At 43.7% G+C, this 18,705-nt stretch overlaps 1 protein-coding gene across 11 annotated transcripts in view; it reads left to right on the top strand.

The window, feature by feature from the left end:
* The window catches only part of LOC105488099 (IQ motif containing H), a 257,039-nt gene that overhangs the window by 211,905 nt on the left and 26,429 nt on the right, over positions 1–18,705 (top strand). For 8 of the 11 annotated variants that reach the window (XM_071101152.1, XM_071101155.1, XM_071101154.1 and 5 more), the window contains 2 exons: positions 7,803–7,973; positions 18,029–18,151. In XM_071101152.1, the coding sequence (XP_070957253.1) occupies positions 7,803–7,973; positions 18,029–18,151 (294 nt within the window). The remainder of the gene's footprint in view (positions 1–7,802; positions 7,974–18,028; positions 18,152–18,705) is intronic. The other 3 variants (XM_071101156.1, XM_071101153.1, XM_071101151.1) reach the window with 1 other exon arrangement.

The raw sequence follows: 18,705 nt of genomic DNA, 5'->3' as shown, positions 1-18,705 counted from the left end.
CACACGTATCCCTCAGGGAGAGATCCCATCAGGCCTGTATTAATAGACAAGGAAACAGGCCCAGAGAGGGGAAAGAAGTTGCTTAAGACCACAAGGCCAGCACTCCCAGCGAGGTCCTGTGACTCTGGTCCAGGGCAGTGTCTGTCCTGAGAAAGCCATCCACCTCTCCCAAGCCGTGGTCCCCTCCAATCCCATTACTCTCAAGCTACTGTCGTTTCTTTTCCCCTAACAAGCTGCCCCTGTCCTTCTCCACCTTACTGCATCTCCCTAAACGTGATGAGAAGTGGGCTGAGCTGCCTCTGCCTTCTCCCCTGGGGAAGGCCTCAGGTCCTATAGACCTCGCTTCTCACCAACCCAGGAGAATCTTGAGCCCCAGGCCCAGAAGTGAGAGCAGAGAAAAAGCTGCTTCCCTCCCGGGAACTGATTCTGAGAAAAAGTGCCTGAGATTTCAACCCACCCTCTATAACATGCTTTAACAAAGGCATCTCAAACTTAACACCCCCAAACCTGAAATCTTGATTTTACTTTCCAAGCTATTTCTCTGGCATTCTGCCCCAGTGGGAAATGGTAACGCTATTCTTCCATTTTCTTCAGGGTGGAAGTTCTGGAGACACTTTTGGCTCCTTTTTCTCATACTGCACATCCAATCCATCAATAAATCCTTTTGGTTCTACTTTTGAAAAATATCTATAACACAACCACTTCTCCCACCTTCCAGTTACCAGTGCGGTCCAGCCACCATCATCTCTCACCTCAATTACTGCAAGTCTTCCTAACTGGACTTCCTGCTTCCATCCTTGCCCCCTCAGGGCCTCTTGTCACTGCAGTCAGAGTCACATAAGTTAGCTCACATCACTCCTCCACTCATCACTCTCCAGTGCATTCCCAGCCTCCACAGCTGTAAGAAGGAAATAAGCCCTTGGCTGTGTACTTAGCCAAACCAGTAAAACAGAGGGAACCATGGCCCACCCGTGGCTGTATTCTCTACCAACCAGAGGAGCTGGGCAGGTGACTGAGCACTTGGTTTTACTCTAGAAAAAATCAAGTGGTCCAACACTGGATTTTCTGTCGGATTGGGGCTGTGAATGCTGTGAACATGGGCAGAGGTGACTCACACATCCCTTGGCCAACCAGCTACTGAACATCGTGGGCCGTGCATCACAGTTCGCGCTGAAGGCTGGATGCCATTTCTGGCGTGGGTGAATTCTTAGTGCTGCATGTCTCAGAGTGGGCTTATTTGGAGGGCCTGTCTTTTAAAAAATTCTCGGCAATATAATAAATATACACAATTCCCTGTTAGCCTCATAGATGCATCTGGTGGCAACAGAGGGAGGATTCACCCAGCCTACTATCCCCAGTGAGTGATTAGTTAAAGAAAGTGTGGCCCAGAGAGGCAACTTCTTTTGGGTCACAGATATTTGTCTCAGAACCTGATACCAAAAGCTGGGGCCTTTAGTGGGTCATTTATCCTGTCTGAAATCTCTGGTTCTTCTTACAAAAAGAAAAAGAGGAAGAAGAAGACAAGAAAACTTTGAGATGAGTCTGCAGAGCATCTATGGATTCATAAAGCTCTGAAATCCTGATTCTTCAGTGAGTGTTATTTGATCTATAAATTAGTGTCTGAGTCCCATACGTGCCCTGATGCCCATAGGAGAAAGATGGCAAGAGGCCACACCAAATCCTTTGCTAAGAACTTTATTTGCACAGAATGTAGGGCCTGAGCACATCTGCCCACATCTGTGTGCTCTGCCACCCATTCATCCCGCCTGTCACCAGAAAGAGGCAGAAGCAGCAGGGGTGAGCAGGCAGCCTCCATCTGCCGAGAACACCTCAGGCAAAAAGGGCTCAAGACCGGGCTTCCCTCCCACCCCTCCCCACACAGAAGCATGTCGCTACATTGTCATCTCAAAGCTTGCGGCCCAGATCCTGGAAACAGAACAATTCTGGGCAAGCTCACCTCTGCCTGACTCCTGCCCTGTCTGCTGGCTCTCACATGCCCAGGCCTCCAGATGCAGCTTTGGTTCACATGGCATCCGGTGCAGTAGCAGTCAGGGCAGTGGACAGCAGGGGCCTCTGCAGCACTTCTGCCCTCCCCGCCCCACTGGCCCTGCTCCTTTGCAGGTTACAATGCACTTCGTTACAACCAATCCAATAGAAATAGAATTTGGCCGGGTGCAGTGACTCAGGTCTGCAATCCCAACACTTTGGGAGGCCAAGGCGGAAGTATCGTTTGAACCCATGAGTTTGAGACCAGCCTGGGCAACAAGATCTTGTCTGTACCAAAAAAAAAAAAAAAAAGAAGAAGAAGAAGAAAGAAAAGAAAAGAGAAGAAAAGAAAAGAAAAAAGAAAAGGAGCAGGGTTTGGTGGTGCAAACCTATAGTCCTAGCTACTCAGGAGGCTGAGGCGGGAGGATCACTTGAGCCCAGGAGGTCAAGGCAGCAGTGATTTTATAATTATCTTATTAATACTTTCTTATTAATGAGATATTATGCATTCTTTTTTACATCCTCAGTCTTCAAAATCTGGTGTGTATTTGTACCATTTCAATTGCTCAATTGCCACATGTGGCTAGTGGCTACCATATTTGATAGAGCAGATCTAGAATATAAATGAAAGTCTATATACAGTTGCAGTTATGATTCTGCTAATGTTAACATTGGTAACATTTTGTTATATTCTCATCTAGTCTTTTCTACATATATTAGTTTTGCAAAGCTGAAGTCATGTTGCTTATGTAACTTTCTATCCTCCTCTTGCTGTTTTGTGCATCTTCCTAAATCATCAAAGGTTACTCACAACCACTGTCTCTAATTATATCAGACTATCCCATCACTTGGATGTGTCATAATCGTTTTAGCCACTGCCAAAATGTTGGACAGCAACAGTGTTTCAGTAATATAAGTAATGCTGAAATCATTATTTTTATATTCCTTGTGTTCTTAAGACCTTGATATAAACCTCGGTAGCATTCTAACCATTTTTAATAAAATGACCTTTGAATATCATCAATCAGTCAAACAACTGGCAACAAGTGATTTCTGACTGACAGCTGAGACATCTTAGGTTCTCATCACTCACCTTTGACACCTGATTCTGCAACCTAGGGCAACCACTTCACTTTTCATGCCACAATCACTCCATTTATAAACTGACTGTATTAGGTGATTTTTAAGGGTCTTTCCAGCCCTAACCTTCAGTGATATTTTTCCCTCACCCTCACATCTAATCAATTAACCTGTCAAGCCAGTTATTATAAGTCATCATAAGCAAGTCATGTCAAAGCCACCGCATAAACATTTCAAATTCATCCACGTCTCCCATACCCACTCATAATGCTTTGTTCAGGCCCCCATCATTGCTCACCTAAAGTGGGACAAGAATACCTAGTGCTGAGAGATGAGGTTCTAAAGTTAACATCAGAGTCCCAAATCAAGAATAGGACTAAATGGGCTGGGTGCGTTGCTCATGCCTGTAATCCCAGCACTTTGGGAGGCCGAGGTGGGTGGATCACTTGAGGTCAGGAGTTGGAGACCAGTCTGGCCAACATGGTGAAACCCCCTCCCTACTAAAAATACAAGAATATTATTAAATGAGAGGTGTGAGAACACATGGGCCTGGCACGGAGGAGGTGCTCAGTGAATATTTGCTGCATTTGAATCTGAAACCAGCCTCAAGTGACCCACCTGGATCTCACTCCCTGAAAGTTATGGAGGAGGAGTTCACAGTGAAACACTGGAATTGCGAATGCACCCTGCTGTGTGCCCTGCCCCAGACACTAGGTGCTGCAGGAAGACAAAGACTTGGCAGCATCCCCTAAAGGGCTGATAGTCTAGAGGGGGAGATAGGAACCCCTGTGCACAAAACAAGCATGCCTCAGGCGGTGTCTTCAATGGAAAGACCAGATGGAGAACAGAACAATTATCTGAGCAAATCAGGCAAGCCTGCTGTTGAGGAAAAGGCTGAAGGAAATTTGTCCTCCTGTTTCCTTTGAGAACCAAGGGGTTAGGGCAGCCAGAGGAAGCAAAAGTATTTCAGCTCTAGAAACAGAGTTCTGGTCTGTGCTGTATGATCTTAGGCAAACTATTAGGCTGCTTTTTTTTATCTCAGTATCTTCATCCATAAAATGGAGATAGAGTAATACCAACCTGGCACAAACCTACCCACCTACTGGATTAAGTTGTTGTGAGGTTCAATAGAACAATTGCCAATGGGGAAAACAGTTATTAAAGGGGTGACCTAATAGCTAACATAGACAACGGACAACATGCCTCCTAAGAATCTGCTCTGAAAGGAAATGTTTAGTCATCATAAAAAGCATCTGTAATGAACTTTATTTGTTTAATTTTATTTTTTTCCCTATTTTTATTAAATAGAGTTGGGGTCTCGTTATGTTGCCCAGGATTGTCTCGAACTCCTGGCCTCAAGCAGCTTCTCACCTTGGCCTCCCAAAGTGCTGAAATTACAGGCATAAGCCACTGCACCCGGCCTGCCTTATAAATTATAAAGTTCAGTAAAGGCTGGGTGTGGTGGCTCATACCTGTAATTTCAGCACTTTGGGAGGCCGAGGTGGGTGGATCACAAGGTCAGGAGTATAAGACCAGCCTGGCCAAGACGGTGAAACCCCATGTCTACTAAAAATACAAAAACATTAACCGGGCGTGGTGGCAGGCGCCTATAATCCCAGCTACTCCGGAGGCTGAGGCAGAGAATTGCTTGAACCTGGGAGGCGGAGGTTGCAGTGAGCCGAGTTTGCACCACTGCACTCCAGCCTGGGCGACAGAGTGAGACTCCGTCTCAAAAAATAATAATAATAAAATAAAAAATAATTATAAGGCAATTTCATGTGCATTTATTTTGTTTACAAAACCCTGTCAGTACTATCATTTGCTCCTTTTACACTTAAGGATACTGAGATTTTGCTCCTTTTACACTTAGCTTAAGAGAGCTTAACCAACTCATTGCAGTTCCCACTGTGAGGTCCAGATTTAAGCTCTCTGACTCCTTGGTTCTCACTCTTTCCCCTACACTGTGCTGCCTTCCTATTAAAATCCTAATTACCAAAGCATTAATATTATTAACATAAATATTAATAATGTTTGTTATATATGTTTCCCTTTGATCAAGGACACTAAAACCTCAAAATAGAAACTCGGAAAAAAAAGTCTGACTTGCAAGAATAGCAAGTTCACTTTCTCATATAAAGGGAAAGTAGCTGTCCCCATCTGGTTTACATTTCATGCTATACAGCAGGAAATATTTAAGTTGACAAATAGGATATTTACAACTGCAACAGATACTTGGCAGTTAGTTTTTAACAATTGTTGCAAATGTGATTTATTTGCTATTATAAAAGGGTATTACTGTGCGAATATGACTCCTGAAATTAGCTTCAGTTTAGCAAGGGGCCTTGACAGCTTGACCTCTTAATATCCTTATAATGACACCATTTACATTCAATGCTTACTCAAGTCACTCACTGCTAGATTTGTTTGAAAGGAGTCCACTCTAGGGCAGATGTATTATGTATTTTAACACACAGAGTTGGTGAGTGGGGCAAATGTAGGCCTTCTAAGAGGAAAAACTGTTTAATCAAGTCTTCATGAAAATGTGTTAGTTTCCAACTTCCTACAGTGAAAATGCATTATGCTAATTACAGCATACTCCAGAAATACTTCATGTTTTCTCCACAAGACATTTTCATGGCATGTCTTATATTAAACACAAACATGTTCTGATCTTCTGCAACTTTAGTTTCTAATTTCACTGGAGAACTGTTACACAGGATAAGGATTGGCTGGGCCAGGATCAGGGAATGGGAAGAACATAGACTTGGAGTCAGGTAGAATTGGATTCAGATCCCAACACCACCACTTCCTAATTCAGTGGACTTGGGTACCTCCCTGAACCTCAGTTTCTTCATCTGTGACATGGGGTTGTTATTTTTATTTTTATTTTTATTTTTGAGACAGAGTCTCGCTCTGTCACCCAGGCTGGAGTGCAGTGGCCGGATCTCAGCTCACTGCAAGCTCCGCCTCCCGGGTTTACGCCATTCTCCTGCCTCAGCCTCCCGAGTAGCTGGGACTACAGGTGCCTGCCACCTCGCCCGGCTAGGTTTTTGTATTTTTTAGTAGAGATGGGGTTTCACCGGGTTAGCCAGGATGGTCTCGATCTCCTGACCTCGTGATCCGCCCGTCTTGGCCTCCCAAAGTGCTGGGATTACAGGCTTGAGCCACCGCGCCCGGCCGGGGTTGTTATTTTTTAGGCTGCCACAGAGATCCGAGATATTTATAAAGCACCCAGCTTCATAAAACTGTAGGTACTTGATACACTGGGCCAGTCTTGTTTTTGTTGCCTGTTTAAAGCTCAAATGTCACCTTCATGATGCAGCCCTGACTTCATTAGACAAATCCAATCTGTCCTTTCTTTCTGCTTCAATAGTACTTTTTCCACCACCATTATTTTATCACATATAACATTGTATTGTTTAATGGGATATGTATGTATCTGTCCATCTGTCTTCACTTTCTTTTTTTTTTTTTTGAGATGGAGTCTCACTCTGCCACCCAGGCTGGAGTATAGTGGTGTGATCTCGCCTCACTGAAACCTCTGCCTCCCAGGTTCAAGCGATTCTCATGCCTCAGCCTCCCAAGTATCTGAGATTACAGGCGCACGCCACTCTGCCCAGCTAACTTTTGTATTTTTAGTAGACATGGCATTTTGCCATGTTGGCCAGGCTAGTCTCAGGTGATTCTCCCGCCTGGGCCTCCCAAAGTGCTGGGATTACAGGTGTGAGCCACCCAGCCTGTCTCCACCTTCGTGATGGCAGGACCTATGCCTATTTACCTTTGACTCTCCAGTGACTAGGACGATGATATGCCTTGAACATTGAACTGAGGAGGATTCCAGGGGTGCTTCTGGATTCAATGTGGGGGTACAGGATGACAAGGGCAATTAACGTTGATCTGCCACAGGAGAGGGAAGAAGTAACACATGATCTACTTTTATCATTGCCAGTTTAGCACATAGTAGCTGCTCAGTAAATATTTGTCAAACGAATTAATGGACATTACTCAGTTACCTAGCAGTTGACATTAACTTATAACTAAGGTCTATTTTTTAAAGCATTTGAATTTTTATTTTTATTGCATCATAGTATTCTTCTAATAACACTGTGATACAGCTAGGATAAGGTGTTATCACCAATTGACAATTGAGAGTACTGTGACCTTGTAGGATTGGTAAAATAAGATTACCCTTCACTCTCATGAGAAAATGGGGATAGACCTAAGACTTAGAGGCCAACCATAAGTTTCCCTTAAATATCATATTGAAGTTCCCAGAGGGGCTGTCACTGCTTTTTCCAAAATCAGGGCAAACTGCCCTTTCTCATATTCATCACTCTTTCCCCCTCTTTCTGCTCTACGGTAGTTCCCCAACCTCCAAAGCTTCTGTCCAGTCTCATTTTCTCAGTAGAAAACCTGGCACTGACCATGTGCACTGACCTGCAGGCCATGGGCAGAAAAATCAAAGTCAACATGAGCTTTTCAAGGCTTGGCGTCTCTGTCAGATTGTCTTGGCCAAGTATTTCTGTACCTTCCCGCAAGAACGTTGAATCTTCTGAATCAGACTCCATTTCTCAGTTGAACAATGTAGAAACAGAAGCAAAAACATCTACTCTATTAAGACACGTGGTCCCTGGTTTCACTTAGTCTGATGTAGTTTGGCCTGGTTGGGCAGAGGTGGGGCCTTCGCTACTGTTTGCTGATCTCACCCTCACTTCTACCGCTCCTGTTTTAATCAGGTGTGGGCAACGGGCCTTAACCTCGCATATAGTGACCAGCTGGCCCTGACTCAACTCACCTTATACCTGACAAACGGCCATCTGGATTGCAGTTTGAGCACCCTGGAAGTGCCCCGCTTTGTTCCAAAGGAAAAGAAGAAAACCAACCGCATTAGTGCGCTCTCAGTGCCGGTAAGCAAGAGATGCTTCCTGAAGGTTCTACGTCTTCAGCAACACCCACTGCCACTGCCTGAGGTCCGTCTAGGAGCCAGGCTCTTTGAGTACAGGAAGAAGAGAGAGCCTCAGGCAAGTCACTGGACCTATCTGAGCAGGGTCTGGAAATGCGAATATGTTGGTCAGAGGAAAGGGAGAAGCCATTCCCGGATGAAGCTGCAATCCGTGGAAATGCGAAAGAGCATGGGGCTCTCCTCTCCTTTTTCTGGGCAGGTATACCTACACCCATTGCCTCAACTACCAGCTGTTTCGCACAAAACCCGTATTGTTCTAGCCCAAGTCTCTTTTGTGAGCTTCAGATTCGTGGGTCCAAAATTCCACAGAACATATCCAAAACTGCATCCCTTTCGTCTTTCTTCCTCCTGTACTTCCTGTTAGTGGATCAAGCCAGAGGCTGATAAGATAACCCCCAGCCCCACATCCAGTCAGCAAGCAGGGCATATTGAGTCCAGCTGCTAAAATGCCACTAACCTGACCCCTCCTCTCCACAAAGATAGTGTCTTAGTTTCGGCTTCCGCCATCTCACACCTGTATTCCTCTTAAGATTCCCTGTCCCTGCCTGTCCCCTCCACCTAAACAGACACGGCAGCCAAGGTAGTAAGGTGGAAAACCAGTCTGAGCATGTTGTTCCCTTGTGTGTGATTGTGAATGGACTCCTGTGATCTTCAGGAAAATCCCACTTCCCAGCTTGGTTAAGGAGCCCCATCATGATCCGCCTCTTGCCACAGCTGCCGCCTACGCTTCTCGTTGCTAGCTCCATCGGTGAAGGGGCTGGGGCCAGAGTCCTGGGGCTGGCTGCAGGTTACCAACCTCAGCACCCTGAATAACAAGGGGCATAGCCCTGTGGAGACAGTGGGCGCTTGATTGAACAGGCTAGGTTGGTCATGGAGACAGAGAACAAAGGCCAAGGGGACCAGATGCCCTTTGTGCAAGAGTGTATTGGGGACTCTTTGGCCACACTGCTCTCACAGCTGCCAGGGGATTTCTTTGGCCTTTCCTTACAACAGTGGGCTTCATACTTTTTTGCAAATGAAACTCTACTTGAAATCCAAATATATCAAACAGATAAAAGAGGAACTCTAGTGATTAATGGTACGCAACACGAGTGTCCCAGAGATACCTTTTCCAAGTGGTCTCCTTCCTCTCTGGTGAACCCCTTTGGGTCCAGGAGACACCTCTGGATTTGAATAACCTTTGTTTGACTCTTCCCAGGATCTCTGCAGTCACCATAAGGAGGGTACCTGATGTCTTGGGGGGCACAGGCAGCCTCCTCCTTCCCCTCTTCTTCATCCAGTTGTCCAGTGAGGTACCAGGAAGAACCTTGCTCACAGGAATCCCCTTGATCTCATTCCTGAGTAAGAAGAGAAGCAGAGTTGGGCTAGAGAGGAGAAACAGACCTCTTTTAATTATGACCCAGGACCTTGCTAAGAGGCTTTCATGTCCAACTCTACCTGTGGCCTCCATCCTCACCAAAGAGACCTGAGAGACCCTATGTTCAATGCTAGAGGGAGAGACAGCAGTGACACTTGAGCCCTTCTGGCCTAAGTCTATGCCATTTCTGCAAGAAGCTGGGGGTCAGGTGTGGTGGCTTGCACCTATAATCCCAGCACTTTGGGAGGCCGAGGCAGGCAGATCATTTGAGCCTAGGAGTTCTAGACCAGCCTAGGCAACATGGCAAAACCCTGTCTCCACAAAAATACAAAAATTAGCCAGGCATGGTGGAGCATGCCTATAATCCTAGCTACTGGGGAGGCTGAGACAGGAGGATCACTTGAGCCCTGGAGGTCGAGGCTGCAGTGAGTCATGATAGTGCCATTGCACTCCAGCCTGGGTGACAGAGTGAGACTCTATCTCAAATAAATAAATAAAATAAAAAGCTGGAAGCAGAGTGGTATTCAGCACAAGACTTCCAAAGACAATTGCAGCTTTTAAGTATGTTGCTTCAGAAGGCTATCAGCAGAAGTTGTGCTCTGAATGAGAAGCACGCCCCCATTTTCCCCATGTTGCCCATAGGTTTCATTCCTAGCTATAGGCAACATTCTTCTGTGATCAAGTCTTAAACACTTTTAGGAACTGCATGCACACAAAAGGGAGGCATTACGATCTTCAATAAGGCAAATGCCTCTTCAATCACTGGAGAAAAGCTCTGCAGGTTTTCTGATGTAGGAATAAATTGAAAGTGCTTTTCATTTTAGAAAGATATAAACAGATATTCCCACCTTGGTGCCACTATGCTTGGGTTGTGCACACATCCTCCTGTGCATGTGTACACACATGATCAGCGATTTTTTAAAAAAGAAGCATGTGCACATGCATACACAGTACAACTCACAAGCAAATCGAAGCTTCCGGAACAAGTGTGAACAGACTATGATGCCGTCAAGTTTATGATCAGGCAGTTGACAGCCTCCTTTGAAGATTGAAGGAGAAGAAAATGAACAGATGAAACCACAATGATAATCAGAGCACATTCAGAACTAATGCCTATAAAATGCTTCTAGTGTGGGTCCTTTTCTTTAATAATACGCTCTATAGAAGGAAAGCAAACACCTTCCTGGACTCTCAGAAGAGCTGTTGTCTCATCTCAGAAACAGGGGGCAGAACTGCCACTCAGACCCGTTTAGACCAGGTGAGTGGGTTTCTGATTCACTGACCTCCACAAAGAACCACAACAAGACCTGATAAATCCCAGACGTGCATGTTTTAGAAATGAAAAGGAATCACCTAACAGTGTTTTAACTTTCAATTAATGTTCTGTCCAAACCGGCATCAATCACCACCCTTTTCTGTCAGTTTTCACTCTTCCTCGCCCTTTCTGGACCCTCCATACCATGGTTGGTGAGTGTCCAAAAGGGAACATCTTTGCAAACATCTAACACAACCCAAGTCATTTATACACATTTTAGCAGCACATGATCTATAATGAATGATTAAGTAAAACCTTTTGTGTTAAATTATGATGTTAATAATGATTCTGTCTCCTGTAATTTATTATAAATTCTCAAATGCTTCGGGTTTGATTTTGATAGAATGCAACAACAACAGAGTTTATATGATGACTTTATTTTTAGAACTCCTTTGAAGGCACACATTTCCCTGCTACTGCTGCTACTGTAATTATGTACAAAACCAATCACTCATTAGAGTTAGGATACATTATCTTCTAGACAGATGAGGCTAAATAAACAACACATTAATAATTCAGAGAGCAGTTCATTATGCATGTGGATGCCTGCTTCGTAACTGAAATAAGAACCTCATCAGCCTCTGCCAACCCTTAAACAATAGTTCTGTGTTATTGCAGCCACATTCAAGTTTACGCTTGTTAAACTGCTACTTGGATTATTTTATCAAACATTCATTTATTTGTGGTCCCTTACTGCCGAGAACAGATTTTGGAAGCTCCTTTTTTAAGTTAATGATTTGAGCAATGGGTGTTATTAATTCTCAGAATATTATAAACATGATTAATTTTCAGGCAGAGATTTATTACATAAGGATTTCAACTATGTCAACTGAAATGCATCACTGTCAAAACAAGTATCATGGCGAAAATAGAATATGTTCCACACTTCAAGTGCTGGTGCTCAGAACTAAATCAATTTAAATTGTGGCTGAAGCAAAATTATATTCTCCAGTGAAAAGGAGTATTTTGAGCTTCCTTTATTTAGCTTGAAGCATTCTTGTTAGATTGTGATTTAGAAAGGTAGTTTAATAAGACTAGACTTCTACCAAGAATATTTTGTCTTTTATTTTTTTCTCCTGTTTTACTAGAAAAGGCTAACCTCTGAAATTCCCACCCATTCCAAATGTGGCCAGTGGAAATTTGGAGTGAAGAGTACTGGTCTGGGAGTTAGGGATCATGAGTTCTGATCTTCTCTTCTGGCCTCAGTTTCCTCATGTGTAAAATAAAGGAGGGCTACATGATCCCCAAGGTCACTTGGGAGATTTGATTTTATGGGGCCTATAGAAAGGACTCTGCACCAAGCCTGGCCCCAGCAGCCTCATGTGTTGTGGATGGCTGAAGGAGGGGACATCTTCTGTACGGGGACACAGGAAGGGCCCATCCCTCTATACTACAGCCTTCACTTAAAAGGTCTTTTTCTTGCAGGATCTTTTAGAAAGGAGTAATATTGTAACAGGTTATATTCTAAGTTCTCATCAGCCTTTACCTTAGCCATCAGTTACTACTTTCAGCAAGGATCAACTACAAGTAAATTCTGCAGATGTTTACCCAATGCCTATTTTGTGCCAGGCACTCTACTAAGCACAGAGGATATAAGGGTGAGTAGCAAAGCGCTCCGGTTTATCAAAGGACACAGAGCTTTTACTCCACCCCAAGTACTTTACTAAGTGCTTTCCAAGAATCTTTTTGCAGTCCAATATATTAGGCAGGTGCTGTTATTATGCTCATTTTTAGAGAGGAAGGCGAGGTTAAGAGATGTTAAGCATTTGTTAAAGGTCAGTAAGCAAGTGAGTAGGGAAGCCAAGATTTAACCTTGGCCTGTGTTTAACTGTCACGTGTTCCAACATGCCTTGCATCGGCTGAGGATCAGTGATCCAGCCCCAGAGTGGAGCCTGTGCTCACCCCTAAAGAAGTCTCTTTTTGAGACCATTGAGAAAGCTATTCTTTGAAAGGAGGATGTATTTCCCAGTGTGACGAGGTTGTCTCCAGGAATATTGCCATTATCCATTGGCTTCACGTCTGCTCTGAGCTCAGCCTCAGCTTCTGAGTCTCACACAGAAGCATTAAATAGACCAGATGTTCATAGAGGAGTCTTAGATTTTAAAAAGGACATGTAACTGGACATGGTTTCCTATACATAGCACAGATTTCCAAGCAAATAACACAGAGCATGGAAAAGAGCATGTCACTTATACCATGAACCATGTAGAAAAGCTTGACTATGTTTTTTAAAAAAATGAACAGTTCACACACTAAAAATAGGCGTGAAATATACATCTTCAACTTTTCTAAATCAAGTTTAATGGGGTTCTCATTTAATTTTTTGAAATACATAATATATTCACATGGTTCAAAAGGCAAAAGGTGGAAGCAGTCACACATTGACAAACCTCCTTCCCACTGATTAGTTCCCACCTCATCCTACAAAAGTAACCACCATTCTGTGTCATATATCCTTTCAGAGCATCTTTTTACATACACAAGTAAATACACATACAGGTGATCCTTTTCCCCCTTTTATACCCAAAATGTAGCCTATAATACATACTGTTCTGAATCTCACTTTTTTCTTTGGAGAGCTTTCTTTAACACTTCATAAAAATGTTCTCATTTCTTTTTTTTCAGATTCAGACACCTGAGCAGTATCATTTCTTTTTTACAGCAACTGCTATTCCATTGCATGGATGTGCCATAATTTATCTACCCCATGGGTAGATTTTTGGGTTGTTTCCAATTTTTTCCTATTACAGTGCTGCAATGAATAACTTTGTATAGATATCACTTGGCACATTTCAGATATATCTTAGAATATATACCATAAAGTGGAATTTTGGCTCAAAGGACATAACCATTTTTAATTTCAATAGATATTTCCAAATCATGATTTCTTTTTTGATCCTTGTCAAACCTAGATAAATTGTACAGCATCAGAAGAGACTAGTTTTTACAAATCAACCTTTTAATAATTATGTTTTCTATTTGTATAATGCTTTATACTTTAATTATACGCGAGCTTATTTGATCCCCATGATAACCCCAAGAAATCAATGTCAAGGATTATTATATCCATTTTACAGAATAGGAAACTGAGGCTAAGCAAGGTTAAGTGAGCTGCCCAAGTCATAAAGGTGGTACATAGCAAAGCCCAGGTCTTCTGATTCAAGTCACCTTCTGATGAAAAGGTTTTTTGGTTAGTTGGTCAGTTTTAATTTTAAATAATTGACCTTATTTTTGAAACTATTTAGTTTAATACGTGAAAATAATTGCTAACATTCACTGAGAGCTTACTATGTGCCAGACACTATTCCAAGGTCTTTATATTCTCATCTAATCCTCCTCTCAATACTCCTATGCTATTCACTTGTGCTATCAGGCTGGATATAAGACAACCCTAGGTGATTGATAGTTTTTTCCTGTATAAAGCATGCAGTTGGCTAAGTCTTCTAAAAAGTCGGTGTATCTTGTAAGTATTATTCTAATGTATTTATTTAGTACTTAATATGTGCCAGGACTTTCACCAAGCATCAGGAGACAAAGATACTTGACAAAGTCCCTATCCTTAAGGAGCTGAAAAGAAAGGCCATAGAGAGAGAGAGATGTTGCTATTAAAATAGATAACATACACAAGAAAATACCACAAGGCCTCATTTAAATGCCATTTGAGTGACAGACCCTCAGCTTGCTGCCAGAGTTCTCAGGGGAAATGACTGTGAACTGGCAGGGACAGGGAACACTTTACTGAAAACATAGAACTTGATCCTGCCTTAAAGACTAGAACAGTCACTAACTGGCAAGGAGGGGAGGACGTCCCCTAGCAGATGGCACAGAGTCCAAAGAAACCTGTGGTCTGCTAGGAAAAGGCAGTGAACCAGTTGGACTGGAGCACAGAACTGGGGAAGTGCGGAGCAGGAGAAGTAGTTGGAAGGGTGCACTGAGCAAGTTTGGGGAGGTCTACCCACCACACCGGGTCTGAATTTCACCTTGAAGGTGAAAAGGCCTGAATATTTCTGAGTAGAAGGATGACACTGACCAACCTGTGTTAGGGGAAAATGATTAATCTGGTGATACTGTTCAGAATCTCAGGAGAAGGGGGAAGAGTAGGGGGAAGAACAGCCTGGGAAGTTACATTTATTGTAGATCCAAAATCCTTTCAAAGGAATGACAGCAAAAATAGTAGCTACCCTTTATCAGGTTCCAGGCACTGCAGTAGGTGCTTATTTAATCATCAGAAGACAGAGAATTTCAATGATCTGTTCAAGATCACACACATAGTAAGTGGCCTTGTCAGGTTTTGAACTTCTTTCTCACTCCATATAACCTTTCCACTCTTTCCACTACAGAATTATGCTTGTATCCTTACCTCTAACTCTCCAGGCAATAAAGGTCTGGACTAGGATGGTGATGGTTACGGAAAAGAAGGTTGGGAGACATGTACCAAATATCCTGGCTCTTCTTTCAGATTCTTTATGCATCACAAGCCCCGGTCTGGGAGGAGGGGGAGTTGCACCTGCATCTCTAGTGAAGAAGAAACCTCAGGGTAGCCCACCCTTACGTGTTGTCTAGTAATCATGTACTACTGGACAGTAAGCTCTTCTGCTGTGCTTTGGAGCCAAGATACATAGTATTGCTAGATCGTGCTACCACATGCCTGCCTGCCTACCTCTATTGCTGGCTGGGGCCTGGTCTTGGTTTTTCTTTATATACTATGGCAGCATCAGACAAGTTTAGAAGACAAAAATAACCTTGGAATTATCTTGTGAATTCATGGCAATTACCATGCAATTACATGCTCAGTAACCACAGTGGAATTCGAGAGTGTTTACAGTTCACTTCCATGTGCAAAAGCCCATGCTTCTGGATGCTTCTGGGCTTTTCAGTGTGAAGGTGAGAACATGGCCAGCCTGGTATGGCAGGGCGAGCAGGCCTGGTGGCCATGCCCTTCCAGACATACTGGCCAGCTGGGCCAGAACTTCTCCAAGCCAGTTCTTGTTACCCCACCAATTATTCCTGCTTAGTCCACCAGAGCCATGCTGTCCTCCAGCAGGCAAGACCCAGAGCAACTGCCCTGAGTTGTCCTCCTCTAAGGATGGCGTGACTGTCCCCTGTGCCTTGTAATAATCACCTGCTTTTGCCCCAAAGTATTTATCAATGGGCAGTGTCTTTCTTGAATTACTTAAATTTCTTGAATTCAAATTATCCTTGGAAGAGTCTCTTAAGAGGGAAGAGCTATCCACCTAATCTATTTCGGTTATTCATTCTCTTTTATGTAATAAACACCGAGTGCCTGTTCTGTGCTGGTATCATGCCCAAACCGGAGATTCAGAAACCAAACAGCACCTGCCCCCAAACAGCGCCTGCCCTCAGAAAACTCCCAGTCATGGAAGGGAGACAACCAAGGGAACAACTCATGATAGGTCAGGGTGACAGTGTACAGCTGTGAGGCATATGAGGGTCAAATCAGATTTCTGTTGTTAGAAAAATCCCAATGGCTACAAATGGGACCCTACAAGGTGGTAACACAACTCAAGCTGTATTAGCCTGTGGGGGCCTAACACATCTGCAGATGCGGATTCTACTTGCATTTAGGATGAGCAGCCTTAACTGGCAGTACTGATGATATGACCTTCAGACACAGGACTTGATGTAAATGTTGAAGAAAAACATGCTCCCTCAATCACATATCGGGGGAGCATGTCACCAAAAGTGCCACGAAATCTGTGTGTGTGTGTGTGTGTGTGTGTGTGTGTAGAGGGAGAGAGAGATGCAGGAGAGGAAAGGATGTCTATTCTCTGCAGAACACTCAGTCAGCCCTAATTTCCCTGCGTTGTCTCAGAGACAGGAGGCGAGCCGGAGGCCTGATTATAATGCATGTCAGGTCACTACGATTCCTTACGGCCAGCTCCAGACCAGCAGCACCTCCTTTTCCTACTCCTGTTCTAAGTCACTGCACAAGCCCGGGTACCTACTTGCCCAGCACCTGTGCACCACCACAGTTCTAGAACCAAGCCAGGCACCTTTATCTACTATGCCCTAAGGTTGGCCATGGCCCTATATGCAGTTCTCCACATTTCCAGCTATCCAGAGAAAAACTGTTGATTGACTAAGGCAAATATCACATCTCACAAAGAACATGCTATAAAACTGCCAGGATCCAGCACTTTATCTGGTACATATTAAATGTTAAATGTTTCCAGGAAATATGTAATGACAGCACTTTGGCCCTACTATCACCATTCTCTTTGGCATGGCTTTCACTTATAGACAAGCAAGATAAAGAAGAGCAGTTTCCCCAAAGAAAGAAAGCAGCATCAAATTTCTAATGTTGGCCACCTCAAGGAGGTGGTCCATGCTCGGTGACTTGCTGCCAAAGGTTGAAGTATGGGAAGAGCGGGAAAATACCTTTACAGCAGAGAAACCTGTAAAGTTTTTTCACAAACTTCAAAAGCCACTGTAGCCAGGTGATAAAGGTTAACGTCATCAGTGATAAGTCACACTGATACCATCTATCTACGCTTGATACGAAGTGAGGAAAATGGCAGTTTGCCCATGTGGTCTTCCTCTCAAAAACACATTACTACAGTCTAATCAGGAGAAAAACATCAGACAAACTGAAATTGAGAGAGATTTCACAAAATGCTTGCCCATTACTCCTCAGCACTGTTAAGATCATCAAACACAGGGAAAGATGTGAAGCTGTCACAGCCCAGAGAAACCTAAGGAGAGAAGACAACTAGTTACGGTGTGGTATCTTAGATGGGATCCTGAAACAGAAGAAAGGAATTAGGGAAAAACGAATGAAACAGAAATAAAGTATGGATTTACATTAATAGTAATGTAGGGCCAGGTGTGGTGGCTCACACTGGTAATCCCAGCATTTTGGGAGACCAAGGCTGGCTGATTGCTTGAGCTAGGAGTTCAGAACCAGCCTGGGCAACATAGTGAAACCCTGTCTCTACAAAAAATAATAAAATTAGCCATGTGTGGTGGCACACACCTGTAGTCCCAGCTACTCGGGAGGCTGAAGCGGGAGGATCACTTAAGCCCAGGAGGCACTGGTTGCAGTGAGCCCAGATTGCGCCACTGCACTTCATCCTGGGTGACAGAATGAGACCCTGTCTCAAAAAATAAAAAGTAATGTAGCAATTTGTTCCCTTAGTTGTGACAAATGTACCATAGCAATGTAAGATGTTAACAATAGAAGAACTGGGTATGGGGGATATAGGAACTCTCAGAATTACCTTTGCAATTTTCTTGTTAATCTCCAAGTATTCAAAAATTACAAGTTTATTTAAATATCTGTTTAATATTCAGTTGTGCTCCTTTCCAGACGCTGGCAACCAGTCGTTATGCAGTGATGACAACCCAGCTAAGACACAGCAATCTCTCACTGGTTTTCCACTACGTTTTTCTTCAGATCTGTAGGGCCCATGGCATTGGCTATGATCTGGAGGTATGAAGGGTTACAGTTGGCCAGGGGTGGACCAAAGGCATGCCTGTGGGTGATCTAGGTAGCTAATAATTTGGTGCCCCTTCAAATAGATATTCTTTAATATTAGTTTGACATGTCTGTAGAGGAAGGCTGATTGCTGCTTGGGGAAGAGCAGATACGCAACTCCACAGAAAGTAGCACTTAGTCCTGGAAAGTTCTACTTCGTCACCAATCTTGCACACCCACTTTGGTAAAGCAGAAGCCATGCAAGCTCTCCAGACTTAGGATGCATTTTGGGGACCACCTCATGATCCTGAAGCAGGCCCTGAGCTTCTTGATCCCACCCAAAGCTGCTTATCAATGAATAGCTTCTGTCTTAGTCTGCTGGGGCTGCCATAACAATATAGCACAAGCTAAACGGCTTGAACCACAGAAATGTGTTTTCTCACTGTCTGGCAGCTGGTATGTCCAAGGACAAGGCACTAGCAGATTTAGTTCCTGGTGAGGGCTTGCTTCCTGGCTTGTAAATGGCTGCCTCCTTGTGGTGTCCTCACATATTGGAAAGAGAGAGAGAG

Source organism: Macaca nemestrina, chromosome 7 (genome assembly GCF_043159975.1).
Source record: "Macaca nemestrina isolate mMacNem1 chromosome 7, mMacNem.hap1, whole genome shotgun sequence".
Taxonomy (NCBI): Eukaryota; Metazoa; Chordata; class Mammalia; order Primates; family Cercopithecidae; genus Macaca; species Macaca nemestrina.
The sequence above is the reverse complement of the archived record's forward strand: the minus strand, read 5'-3'. Positions and strand labels throughout refer to the sequence as shown.